General features: G+C 35.2%; 1 protein-coding gene across 2 annotated transcripts in view; it reads right to left on the reverse strand.

Annotated features, from left to right (window-relative positions):
- The window catches only part of LOC128025990 (collagen alpha-1(XIX) chain), a 132,684-nt gene extending 119,136 nt beyond the window's left edge, over positions 1 to 13,548 (reverse strand). The window contains exons 1-5 of one of the 2 annotated variants that reach the window (XM_052612643.1): positions 13,347 to 13,548; positions 11,573 to 11,697; positions 9,247 to 9,318; positions 6,923 to 7,022; positions 24 to 147 (exon numbers count right to left, since the gene is read on the reverse strand). In XM_052612643.1, the coding sequence (XP_052468603.1) occupies positions 24 to 147; positions 6,923 to 7,022; positions 9,247 to 9,318; positions 11,573 to 11,697; positions 13,347 to 13,348 (423 nt within the window). In that variant the 5' untranslated portion in view covers positions 13,349 to 13,548. The remainder of the gene's footprint in view (positions 1 to 23; positions 148 to 6,922; positions 7,023 to 9,246; positions 9,319 to 11,572; positions 11,698 to 13,346) is intronic. The other variant, XM_052612642.1, reaches the window with a different exon arrangement.
- Between the last annotated feature and the right edge of the window lie 1,070 nt (positions 13,549 to 14,618).

Below are 14,618 nucleotides of genomic sequence, written 5' to 3' on the forward strand. Positions count from 1 at the left end.
AAAATCATCGATTTTTCACATACCTGCGTATCTCCATCTTGATCAAAGATCTGCAGAACAAACCAGCGATCTTTCTTTGTGGTTTTTCTGAGCCGGAACGTGGCAATAATGGAGTACTCATGAGAAATTCCATTTGGGAACACAGATCTTTAGAAAAGAGACACGACATCAACATCTACAATTAAAGTTGATCAAAATAAAAAGTAGAACAATAGAACAAGTGCATGACCGTTTACCAGTTGAGGCAGCATTAATTTAAATAAGTCACAGTAAAAGGTAAAAACATTCAAACTGCTGTTTTCTTTTTAAATATATATTTAAAATGTTATTTATTCCTGTAAAGCAAAGCTAAATTTTCAGTATCAATACTCCAGTCTTCAATGTCACATGATCCTTCAGAAATCATTCTAATATGCTAACTTGCTGCTTGAGAAACATTTCTCATTACTGAGAATGAGGAAATCTGCTGTGCTGTTTAATTTTAATTTTTTTGTAGAAACTATAATCCATTTTATTAAGATTCCTTGATAAATAAAAGTATCCTTATTGGGGTCCAACTAACCCCAACTTTTGAACAATAATGTATATAGAAAGAAATGGATAAATGAATAATAGTAAATGAATGACAATAAATGAATAAGTGAATTGTTTTAGAACTGGCACATGACTAGTCCAAACAAAATGACTCGATAAACAAATCAAACTTCTTAAAGGGGTCATATGATGTTGCTTAAAAGAACATTATTTTGTGTATTTGGTGTAATGAAATGTGTTTATGCGTTTTAAGGTTCACATTATTTCCTACATACTGTACATTATTGTTTCTCATCAATGCCCCACCTTTCTGAAATGCATAGATTTTTTATAAGACTCATCAGTCTGAATAACAAGGTGCGCTCTGATTGGCCAGCTATTCATTATATTGTGATTGGCTGAATACCTCATGCATGTGACGGCCCCTTGACGACACCGCCGCGACAAGACAACGGCAATAAAACCTATTAAAAGCGAGGCATTTGCAGCATCCAGTGGGGATGCAATTCGGATTATAATAACTTTAATTGTCTTTTTACGTGCTGCATTGAATCATCAGTGACAAATTCTTTACACATGTTAAAATACTTACATACTGTAAGTCAGAACAGCTGGCACTGTAGTCTTCTTTCCCAGTATCAGGAAACAGTCCTTCATAAAATGTGCTGCACATATCTAAATATATGGGTTGGACTGTTCTGGAACGGTGTTGTAAATACAACTAAAACACTGATTTGTAGTTGTGTCCTCTTTTGGAAGGCCAAACAAAGTCTTTCAGCGTCTCCACAACATGGCGGCAGTGGCAACAACTAAAATAAGAGTTATGCCTTCTTTCTTTGCGTGAACTTTTGGGCAGCGTTATGCAAATCTTCCCACATAGTGACATAGACATGTGGGGGCATGTTTAAACGAGGTGTTTTAGGAGGGCGTGGATGAGTCTTAACTTTTATAAAGAATATATCTTTGGGTTTGAGACTTTAGCCTTTGCAACTTTAGGGATCTTTTCCACTCACAAACAGCTTGTAACACTCCAAAGAGAAAGGAAAACTTTAAATTGCATCATATGACCCCATTAACGCTACATTTGAGAATAACAAGAATGTTCTAGAAAAACATGTTCAATTACTGCTTTAATTCAGCTAGAAGTGCTATTTTCATTTAAACACTTCAACAAGCCAAGTGCATTTGCATCATTATTTTCCTCTGTATTTTTCCCTCTTTAGCCTTTCCTGTAAGATTCATCAGATGAGTTTATCAGAAAACACTGTAAATGTGTCCTTTCATAAACAGAGCTCATTGGCTATTGTTTGAAACCAATAAGATGTTTTCACTCATCTGAATGAAATACTGCATCAGTGACTTGAAGTAATATTGGAGTAATATTACATTTTTAAGTGAATCTCCTAACACTGTAAGTGTTACAGAAATAATTACTCCCATTTTCCTTTTACATTTCTTTGACACGCTATTTGGTAATTTACTGGCATTTCATCAAACACAATCAGCAAAACGGACAATGGGAAAATCTCGATTATAAATACATTAAAAGGACAGAAAAGAAGGGAAAAAGAAAGAGAGAGATCAGACTTGCAAGAGACATGTTGAAAATAAGCTTCTTTTCACATATATCGTTCTCTATTCTCTCTAGGAACGTCTGCATAGCAGGTCCCCTGCCTTCACAGGCACAGTGGGGAAAATGCACATTATTAAAATGATATATAGTCAGAGTATATGTACATGTACATACTGGCAAAATCAAATGCTTTTGGATAAGATGAAGGCTTATGGGAAACTAAAATAGATGTATTACAGGGCGATGGCCGGAATATTGACCACACAGTTTTCAAACATATTTGGTCAAAAAAACAAGTCATCACTTACTCATGCTCAAGAGACAGTGGAACAAAAAATTCAGTAGATGGTGAAAATATTTAGTGAATTTCTCCAAAAAATATTACCTGGCTTCCGAAGATATGGCATGTTCATAAAATTAAAGAATATTCTTAAAGCATCTCCTTTGCATTCCACACAAGAAAGTCAGTCTTCTTGGAAGGGCTTGACAATACTATAAAAATTCAATCTAACATTTATCTTTATAAGGAAAGAGGCAATAACAGGTAGAAAATGAGAGAATAAAGACTTTATTGGAATTGCTGAGTAACATATTTCATGAATGAAGCCTTAAATTAGACTTGATATGACCAGGCGCTGGAATGGACTTGTGTCGAGTGAGACCTCATAAGTGAGTGCAGTGTTTCGGAGCACACCAACCTGGGCACCATGATATCAATTCACTTCATCACTGAGCTGTTAAATAGGGACATCAGAAGCCATATGCCAAATAGGATGGGATGTAACACTCTAATGCAGCCCATATTAAACTAATCTCAAACATACAGATTAATAAGAAAACAAATGGTGCCATTTCTGATTTTCCATTTCTTTTCTTTTTTGCATTCCCACAGTGGCCTAAGCTTGTTCCCCCATGCTTAACATTATATTATATTATATTATATTATATTATATTATATTATATTATATTATATTATATTATATTATATATTTAATTTAAAATTAACAAATAAATTAAAGTTTGTCACCCACAATTTGGTGGTGTGATGTGACGTGACTTGATAAAAAAAAAAAGATTTTATATTAAAATATAATCATTCAGTCAAGCCTGAAATTTGTGCACCTCTAGTAGCACATCACAGCATCGCAAACAACAAATAGCAATATGAAAACAGGAAATGCTACCCCAAACTTTAGCCAGCATTATTTTCCCCAAACAAACTGACTGCAATTGTGTTTGGTGGTTTTGTGCAAGTAGTGGTGCACAGAGTTTTATTTTGTCCATAGTGCAAACATATATATAAATAATTCAGCCAAATAGAAAAGGCAGAATTTATACAGTAGATAGACCTATTAGTGCCTGTTCATCAACCTTTAATTTCAACAACTCAGTTAGGACTACCAGGCAAACATTATGTCACACAATTAATATCCCAACTTTATATTGTGCTTCCCCCAACACTTTTCAGACTGTCCCCACACTCTTGCCTCTCACAAAAATCAATACCAAACATGCAATTAGCACATCTTAGCAGAGTCATCTGTGAAACAACGAATGGAAAATAGTCTGGAGGAATGGAGCCTTCTCTTTCCATGTGACCTTATCAACATGACGATGGGGCCCGGCTGCATTTCCTGCGAGTAAAGTGAGAGATGTCTGGAGTTTGTGCTGGGGGCTCTATGACCTCTTCTCCACCCCCCATCACATCCAGCTGACTAATGCCATCACCTGTCAGAGTTTGGCTTAATTGAGGTCTGGCAGTGGTTAGTACGAGTGTGTGTCTGAATGGGGGTCCATGTAGACAACTAGTCATTCTCATCTCTAAGAAGTGCACTCCATCTCCAGCCAAAGAGACTCACAGTTTGTCCCTGAGGGCAGGTTTGAGCAGAAGATAGAAGGCCCCAAAGTATGCCGCTGACCAACAAGAGTCAGATAGAGCAACAGATCGCAAATCATCTGTGACCCATAGCTCCTGCAGGGTCCCGTGGAGCAAACAATGTGTTTACAGTTGTATAAAAAAAGCTAAAAATATCCTCCCTTTCCCAGTGCTGATGACTAGGTGTTATTTTTCACTGGTGAAATGCGTGGAGGCCGAATCTTTACGGCCAAACCAGCAGGTGTGCTTGAAACCACAGAGAATAATCAGTTAGACTGAACTAAAGACTAGGATGAAACACAAAGGAATAAATGACCTACAAACGTTTAACAATGTATTACTTCAGTGTACTTATACAGTGTAAATAGTGGCCCCGAAATATTGGACGTTTAAAAAATGGATTAATCTTATTAACAAATGATCAAACCAAGCTACATTTGCAAAAACAAATTACGGTGGAACTTTTCTCAGAGCCTCTTCTGGTGATTACATCTAACTGGTCTCAGGGACATTTTAAATGGATTTATGTAGTCAGTTCTCCTCAAGTTTACACAGATGTAGCCCATCACATTAACTAGAAACATACTGAAAGTGTCCAAAAGCTTACAGTAGCATCTTAAAAGCAATAAGTAATGAGATGCTGTGTGGGACAGTGATTTTAATCACAGGAAAAGGTAAAAAAAAAAAAAACCCTGTTCAAATCCATTAATACTTTTATTCACCAAGGATGCATTTAATCAATAAAAAGAGACAGTAAAGACATTAACAGTTTAATGTTATTAAATAATTCTTTTTTCAAATAAATTCTGCACTTTGGAACTGCCTCTATGAAACTTCCCATTTAAAGAATCCTGAAAAATGCATCACGGTTTCCACAAAAATAATAAAATAAAAATAAAAATATTAATAAAATATTAAGCAGCGTAACGTTTTTCTTTTCAACACTGATTATAATAAGAAATGTTCCTTGAGAACCAAATTAGCACATTATAATGATTTCCTAATGATCGTATGACACGGAAAACTGGAGTAATGGCTGCTAAAAATTCAGCTGTGGCACCACAAGTATACATTTAGATTTTACAATCTTCATTTTTATTTTTTTTTATTACGGTATTATTTTAATATATTCAAACATACATTTTACAAATACTTTTATTTTAGTGGTGTCACTGTATTTTTCATCAAATAACAAGGTTCATCAAAAACATGGAAAAAATACAATACAATACAATACAATTCTTGTCCCAAATGTTTAATAGATTGTATTTTATGTCATTATTTTTAAATTTAGCAAATTTTTCTGAATTTTGAGTGTTTACAACATTTACATTCTGCATGTGAAACGTGCCTGTGCTGTATTTCTTAAATTAATGTCACTAGGTTTGATATATTGTGTCAAAACACTTTTTAGTCTTTTTAGTAATAATAATAATAACAATAATAATATATAATATATATTATATATTATATAATATGGCTATATTAAAAATAATTATAGCCAAAAAATATGAAATTAGTAATGTTAACAGCATCACAATGAAGAGAAGTCATTGTGTTTGATGTAATTTACATTTGGGCTATGCATTTAGCAGACGCTTTTATCTGAAGACCTGCATTACATTAAACTATCAGTTCATACATTTCCTGAAAATCCAACCCTAGGCGTTGCTAGCACCACGTCTGAGGTACAGGAATGTAATGACAACTTGTTTTATTTTATTATTATTTATTTTTTTGTCAGATGTTTTTAGTACAAACACCACACTTTTATGTTTGTGACATAATTATCATAAGTCATGGCACCACCCTATTTTGTTTACATTTTACTGTGACGTACGACTGATTGGAATGCTTTGAGGTCGGAAGTGGGGAATTTCAACTCTAGTCTTCCCACCCTTGATTTAGTCTGAAACTTGCCACAATCCCACTTTTCAGCAAAATACAAAAGAGTTCTTTTGAGCATCAATTTGAGCTCTTTGGACTCATGAATATGCTGTGGGTTCATGCGGCTTGGACAGCTGACCTTGACAGAACACGGCCTACATAACGGTACATGTCCAAGGCTGTTAGACGTAGATAAAACATATTTGAAAAGTCTAACTAACACAGAAGCCTTCTTTGAACTCAGTGTCACCCTTGAGCTGTTAATTATTAATGTCATTTTAAGGCAATTAACATACAGGACATGATTCCCCATTACTTTTTGATTTGTCTTCTAGGCAGTACTCCATTACAGTCACCTCTCTTGTCCTTGGTCGAGCCCACTGCCCATGGTCAGCAAATTAATTTTGTCCAAATTATTCAACATGTCTCACCTCACAGTTTATCCTTATTAGCCAATGCGAGTGGAATTATCCCAGCAAGCTTGTGATTTCTGAGTCATTCCATGTCAACACACCATTAAAAGCATACAAGACATCTCCTGAGTTTTTGACCGGATGTCAGTTAAAGTGAAAGCAAGATAAAAAGCATGGGAAAATATTGGTTTGCATCACAAGAAACCCAATAACGGGCTGGCATATTTTCAAATTTTGAGTGGTATAAACTCATGCAAACCTCTCTGAGAATGCAGTTGTTCGGTGAGGTAACCCACGCTCTGTCCCGTACAGAAATTTATATGAGAAGCTGACAGGAATGCTAACCCAAACACGCAACATGTGGATGTAGGCATTAATTTAAACTACAATAATAACATGCTCATCACAGCAGTGATTCTGCAAGGAACTGCCCTACTTTCTGCTCTCCAGATGCTAGAAAATTCTGCACATCGTAGATCACGTCCAAACTACATAAACATCCATATGGATGCCCACGTTTGCTGCAACAACTTTCAGCTTAGTTAACATTGTTTTCAGACAAAGCAATCCTCTGAGTGATGTGCGAGTGGAAAATAAATGGCACCATATCAAAACCACATCAACACTTGCGGAACTTACTCTGTTGGTTTAAACAACGGTTTACTCCCCAGTCTCAACAACAGCCTGTTGTCTGTCACCGTGCCTTTTCTGAGAAGAAACTTCTCAGCTAAATCAAACCCTGTAAACAAGAGAAGCAAAAGACAAACATACATTACATTGGTGCATTCGCCAGACACTTTTATCCAAAGCAGCTTACATTACATTGCGTAAACATTTTGGGAATTGAGAACATGACCTTAGCGCTGTTACCTCCTGCTAAAGGAACAACATTAGCTTTAGGCTAAAGAAATTTTCAGTAAATGTTGTCCCCTACAAACTGTTGAACACACGTGTAGTCTTTTATGTGGAATGATTAGTTTTAGCAAGGCAACACTATTGTTGGTTTGGGGCTTGTTCTAAACTTCTGCACTTAGAATAAGACTCCATTCAAACTGTGTTTTGTAGATTTTTTTATTTTTTATTTTTATTTTTTAGCCTTAGGTGAACTGTTTTTAATACACTTCATAAATACATTCAAACTAAAGTGACAATCTCCTAGTGTCTGACAGAATTAGCACTGACAGGAATTAGCATACAAATCTAACCTACAGTACACTGATGATGGCATTGTGGTATTTACATATCAAATTGTGGTTGGTCATTTTCCTTCATCCATTTGTGTATGAAATAGAGCATCACAGTCCCGCCCACAGCTGGTGCCTTAAGTAAAAATTCAATGCAATTTCTGCATTGACATTTGGGGTATAAGGCATAAAAATGTAACCATACATGGTAGACTTAAAACCAGCTACGGCTGTACTAAGCGATAGTATATGCTCATATAAGCGCAAAAGGATCATGGGGCACTAACCCTGTTTTGATATAAATGCCTTTTATTCGCGATGTCTTGGCTAATTACTTCATTACCCACAATCCCACAGTGATCTGATTGGTGGAGCTCGTGTAACCGTCTGGTAAAACCCCGCGAAGGTCGGTGAAGACTGAAGATCATTAATAAAAAAATAAAATAAAACCTGTGTTGCGTTTTTGCATGGTAGACTTATCAGTGCAATCATGATCTCCTTGGCTGCTATGAGCGTTTTGCAGGGAGGTTGGTAACGTTAGTTAGCATTATCGTCCACTTTAGCAAGGCTAATGTAGTCTTCATATGGTATGAGTCATATCAAGCATTTTATAATGCCACTGTCAAAACAATATTTAGCCTAGGCATACCTTTTTGTGCATTTACTGAACATTTCTGTAATGGCAACGACATGTGTTGACGACTGAGTGGTGATTGCAGTCAGGTACAAAGCACTGCCCCATGTTGCTGACGTTATCGTTAACCGTTTTCACACACGCACACAATATATAAAATACACGATGATAAATATAAAAATCAATACACAATAACTATATAAAACACAAATTATTTACACGATTAATAATGAAAGAACTGCTATTACTGCACATTCACTACATAAAATAAAATTCACTGGAGGAAAAAGTTCGCACGAGCGGCCGTCATCAGATTTGGAAGTCGCTCAAAAGGCTCGTTCGCGGTTGTGGCTTCAGTCGAATTCATTGAGGTGCGGTGGTTTATGGGATGAGTAGTTCCTGCGCTCGAAATGAAAATATGTACACAGTCTTGTACCTTTGACATTTTTTCACTCTAAATGATATGTTATATGCTTATGAGTTCAGCCGTAGCTGGTTATCCTCACACATGCTCTAAAACTCTTTAGATACAGAATTTTCCGAAAGTCAATAGGAGAAATGAATGGGAAATTTACTTCCAGCAACAAAGCTCTCTCGGGCTGTGGGCGGGACTGTGATGCTCTATAGAGAATAGCCTTTTCTTTCTTGCTATCCATTTAACTATTAACACTACAGTGCAAAGGTTTGGGATTATTTTTTTAAAAATCCATATTTACTCAGGAAGGATAAAGACATTTATAAGGTTACAAAAAGATAATATTTATAATAAATGCAGCCTTGGTCAGCATAAGAGACTTTCAAAAACATTTAAAAACATCTTAACCCCAAATTTTTGATATGGTACATCCATCTTTACACCTGTCACAAGTGATGATGATTCTTGTGTGCTGCCAACACAAAGCAAACACGCTGTATTTCACAGAAACACATTTTTACCTACAATTTCACAGTATTCTTTAGCTGATTTACAAGAACTGGCATTTCCTTCAGGAAATGCTAAATTAGCTGGATAAATTGGCTCTGTCAGCTTCAGCCATGTGCAACGTTAGGGATGTTTTAAACAACCAGTTTGATGTTTAACAGCACTGCGTGAGGACAAGCTGTGCTTGATTTCTATTTGTATATACAGTATTCTTTGTTTATACCTGTGAATTCTCTGTGAATGTTCACATTGGTATCCCACTTGTCTTCCAGCTTCATGGGTGGACATGTATGATCTGCAGAGGAAAGGAATATTATGTGTCAATGAAGCAACTGAATTGATTTTTAAAAACTGGTTATGTATAAAGAAGACCACAGCTAGTGTCACACTTATTCCTCCACTGAATAAGGTTAGGTTTTTTGTACAGTACAGGATAGTATTTTGTTTGCTTTTGTGATCTGATGAAGCATTTGGATATCGAAACTGTGACACATGACTTCAAGCGCATAGAGTGCAATTGCGCCCATTCGATTTTTTCTTCACCTTTGTTTTCTGGAAATTAAAAAAAAAAAAAAAATTACCAAACGATACCAATCCAGGCACACATAAAGGCACAAAAAAAAAAGATAGAATTTGAGGCAAAAAGACAACAGGTATAAGTTTGTGTAGGGCTTTTCTTTTAGTGGAGGCAAATAAATACAATCACCTACAAGCATTGTGAATAACAGTCGGAACCAAAATGATCAAAGATTATGTATATAGAAACAATATATTTTACATTTATTGTAAAACATGCAAATATATATATATATATATATATATATATATATATATATATATATATATATATATATATATATATATATATATATATATATACAAATATTTAAGTATTCAGAGCATAGAAAGTATTACATAATCTGAATAGCTTTTGGCATGATTTGCTTGTTCCAATTCTTTGAGTGGTGGAGGTTTTTTTGCAGAATTATGGGTAATGCCTTTTTTTCACCTGAAATTATGCTGTTATGAATCAACAAAAAATAAATTAAAACAATGCAGGCTTATAGCTTAAGCGAAAGCATATACCATTAATTAATTAACAACCTCATAACTCACAGTAGTTCTATCTTTAACAGTTTGTAAGTCGTAGTTAAATATCAATTCCTCTATAGAGAAAATTAATAGGATTTTTACTTCCCACTGCTTTGGTTGACAGATGTTGTAAATTAATAAACCTTATAAAACTTAAATTTAAGCAAATGTGACAACTTGCCCCAGTCTGATATTTAAAACACCTATTCATTTGCCAGGAGAACACAATTCAAAATGTCAGTAAAAATCCACCTCCAAACAAGTAATATCGAGCAAAAATGACACTGGAGTAGGGCTGCACAATTAATCGAATTTCTACTCACGATTTCAGTTATGGATGCCACATTTACGTAATCGTTCAAAGCGGCAATTAATCGTTTAAAGTCCACTTAAGTTATTCTGCATGCTTAAAATATATATATATTTTATTTCTACATGTCATCTTAAGGGTTTTTCTATTGTTTTAGTATAACATTATAATGCCATTCATATATTGTACTTTTTTTTATCATTTAAAGAAGAAACCAATCCGATGTTTATTTGGCTTAATACTATTGAATAGCACTTTAAGTTAGAGTGTTTTCAGCTTGTTTATTTTCATATAAAAATCGTAATTGATAATCGCAATTATAATTTCAAGGGAATAATCGACCATTATGATTTTCCCCTCCCATGTCATTTGCAGCCCAATATTTCTGAAGGATGAATTCTCCTCATCAACAACAATTATCCCCCCACTAAAAAAGGATGCTCACACAGACAAAAATGCAAAAACACACAAACATATCTACTTCCACAGCCGAACACCCGCACAGCATTATCAGAAAATTCAAAAAATCAGCACATCTGCTGGCAAACTGCCGACCCTTAAGGATACGGGACACATGCTGCAAATCCTCTCTAAATCTCTTCCTGGATGTCACGCTTGCACAGTGGATCACAGGAGATAGCAATTCACTCAGCTGGCAAAAATATTGCCTGCCTGTCCTCTTCTTCTTCAGGCTCTCATTCGTGGGCATTTGCACTGTGCAATAATATTCCTTAAGGTTAATCTGAATGGGGCCAATAAAGCAATTCTATCGGACACATAACACCAGAGCCGGATGTGTCCTTGTGCCTTCTTGCTAATGCCACCCAGGTCAAGGGTTTGTCGCCATGTCCTCGCCAGCAGGAATTTCAAATAGCTGTGCAAGAGTCCCTGCTTCTTAAAGAAGGGTGCAAAGTCTTTCATCACAAACAGTTTATTTGCATACAAGGATTCCAAACAAGAAATCTAAAACAGAGCGCTAATTAAAGGTGAGGACAGCGGCGCTCTGCACCAGAGTGGTGAAGTCACCACCGAGACCAACAAGGCTCGAAAAACCAAACAGATGTAATCGCTTCTAATCAATCCTTTTGTAAACCGACAAGAATAAGCAAACATCTTGGAGCGGACCTTTCGGTGACAGCATACAAACCTATTCGCTCATTCACTGTCATTCCTGAAGTAAAAGGAATGCTATTTACAATCCACAGGAAAACAGTCCATCTGAGACAGTGAATCATGTCGTCTTTGGCACATGAGAGAGGGCCCCTTGAAAACCTAGAAATAGAAAACAACGTCACTTTTACAACTCTTTGATGCTCTTCTGTGTAACACAATAACACTTGTCACTGTCTGAATGATGACTGATTGCACTGACCTCACAATTTTAATATGTTTTACTCATGAAAAGCTGATTTAAACTAACTTTAAAGTCCTATATTCAAGCACACTCAGTATCAAATGAATACGGTTTACTCTATCTAAAAGAACATGTAGGAAAATATCATGTTTTGTCAAATCTGGGTGGCGCTTTAATTATGTGGTGAAACGTCTTAAAGCAAAATGTCAGGTGTGACATTTCATTCCTCAGAATAAACTCCAGGCCAGAGGAAGTTTCCAGCATGAGGTGCTTCTGGGGACCCAGTGCCAGATTCCTGTAAACCAATATGATCCGTTACCCACCGCTGACTGTTGTTATTGAGCTCTTAAGTAACAGGGCAAACAAATTGCGCTAAATAATTAAACACTAGTGCTATGGAGTTTTGCAACTCATGCAGTTTTGTATGCTACAATCATTAGTGCTTCTCTGCATATAATCATGTGCTAAATTGGTTTGCTGGGAACATCACACTCAAGTTCAAAGTTTGAACTTTCAAATGAACATCAAATATATATTTTGAAGCTCTCTAAGGCTAAAAAAAATATTTTAGTAAATAGAATTTATTATTCTAGACATGTTTTATTGTGTTTTACACAATTTCAGGTAGTGACTGAACACAAAAAAAAAAATAAAAATAAAAAATAAAAAAGAACATTTAAAGTTAAATAAAAACAAAGTCAAATCAAAGTTTCATCCAGCAGTCATGAGTTCATTGCACTTTCCACCCACTTTTAAAGGCTTTACTGATGAATAAAAGTCACACATGCTAATTCGAATTGTGCTTATGTGTAATGTCTGTTTTAGGTCTAATGAATGTTTTAAGAAAGACATTTTCCTCAAGATTAAGTTTACTTGAAGTGGTCAAAGACAACACTTTGCTTTCTTCATACACACTTAGACTTAAAAACATGATTATGAAAAGTTAATCTGCACTTAATCCAAATAAAAGAAGCAGTACATCATTTTATTTATGTGTTCGATGTGATGTGAAGCTAAACTTGAGTGTTCAATATTTGATATCAGCATATTAATGCATCAATAACAGTGCTAAAACACCATCAGATGCTGGTCCCCATTGACTTCAATAGTATGAAAAAAAAAAAGACCAAAACACTATGCAAGTCAATGGGGACTAGCAAATGTAAGTGAATTATCCCTTTAAATACAATATAACCAAAAGCGCTTCTTAAAACTTATAAAACAATAAAACACCACATGGCCTCATTAGTGTGCTTAAAAAGCATACATACAAATATTTAATTTCCACATTTGCTTGCCAAATGTGTCATGTACATAGTCAGGAGGTACTGTTTAATGCAATTTCTGTGATGATAAATCAGCAGTGCTGAACATTCTCTGAACAGTCTCTCTCTCTCTCTAAAGTACACGAACGACGACAGCAGCACAGGATTCACACGCAGTGGCGCGTTCAACTCAAATGACATCAAACATGATCATTAAAAAAATGACACCGAACACATAGGCTACTCTGCAAAAACAGCTACAAAGTCACAGCAACCAAGACAGGTGAACACCGGCTACTTACATTTGCTGAGAAAGTTTATTATTCCAGCGTAAAAACACCGCAAAAGCAAATCCCGTTTGGCTAATTAGCGCATTTTAGGCAGCTGTGGGTCCAAAACACACTTGCAAATAAAAGTGAGAATGAAAGCTCGTGCAGGAACCGTGTCCTTATTTGTCGCACTGCCTGACCCTCCCACCCACTCACTCATTAGAGCAGCACACACCAGGACGGACAGGACACTCTGAGGGGCTCCCTGTGGAACACGCTACAGTAGCCTACACAGGGTACTTCACCAATCGCACGGGCATTAACTTTTCTTTCAAATTAGAGGACAAAATATAAAGATAAACTTTCATATAAAAAGAAGGCACTTTTTTGTCTATATACTGTATGTCTATATATTTCAGTAAATATGATATTAATAATGTCAATATAATATTATAATGTAAATATTATACTATTATCATGCTGACTACTTTATTAAATATTTCTCAGGATGATTCATAGCGCATACTATGAAAGTCTTAAAATAAAAATATTTAGCTAGTGAAACCATTTTTGATACACAAGACACAGACATTTCTAAACCAACAGAAAAATGAACCGGGGTTTTAGCTGACAAATATTTGAACTAAATGTAAAAACTTTGACGGGGTTTTGTGTCATATTTGAGTCTTGTCTTTTATTTCTGAAGTGTGTATAGTTTTTCTTTTGTATATTGCACTGTATAAATGATACATCTGTAAAATAACTGCTTATTACTGGGGCATTATCCATTAATTTTAATGCACATTTCCATTAACTCTAAAACAGTGCAATCCAGTGTAAAATTCAAAATACAAATAAAACACCTGTGACAATTTATGCAGACAATTCTTTGAGATTACAGTACATTTTGCCCTATTTTTATGGCTCTTTTTTGCATGCAATTTCTTGTCTGTTCACTTTTTGAATGTGTTTTGAATGTTGCACTATATGCATGCCGCAATTCTTTTTAAATACATATATCATAGAATTATTATTTAACAAAATAAAAATAAAAATGATATGCATTTCAATAAATTATGAATTGAAAGCATACACAATACTTGCAACAAATAAAAAATAAATATGATCTGAGTCAAAATTTATTAAAATTATTGATTTTGACACTACAGATCTCCAATGCATAGGGTGAATTGCCCTAATGTGGGATAGGGATTTTTTGCATTTCAGATTTTCCAAATCAACAACTAATACCATTTTAAAAAAAAACAAAAAAAAAACAGGATGTGTCCCCAGCTTTGGTAACAC

Source organism: Carassius gibelio, chromosome A13 (assembly GCF_023724105.1).
Source record: "Carassius gibelio isolate Cgi1373 ecotype wild population from Czech Republic chromosome A13, carGib1.2-hapl.c, whole genome shotgun sequence".
In the NCBI taxonomy this organism is placed as follows: Eukaryota; Metazoa; Chordata; class Actinopteri; order Cypriniformes; family Cyprinidae; genus Carassius; species Carassius gibelio.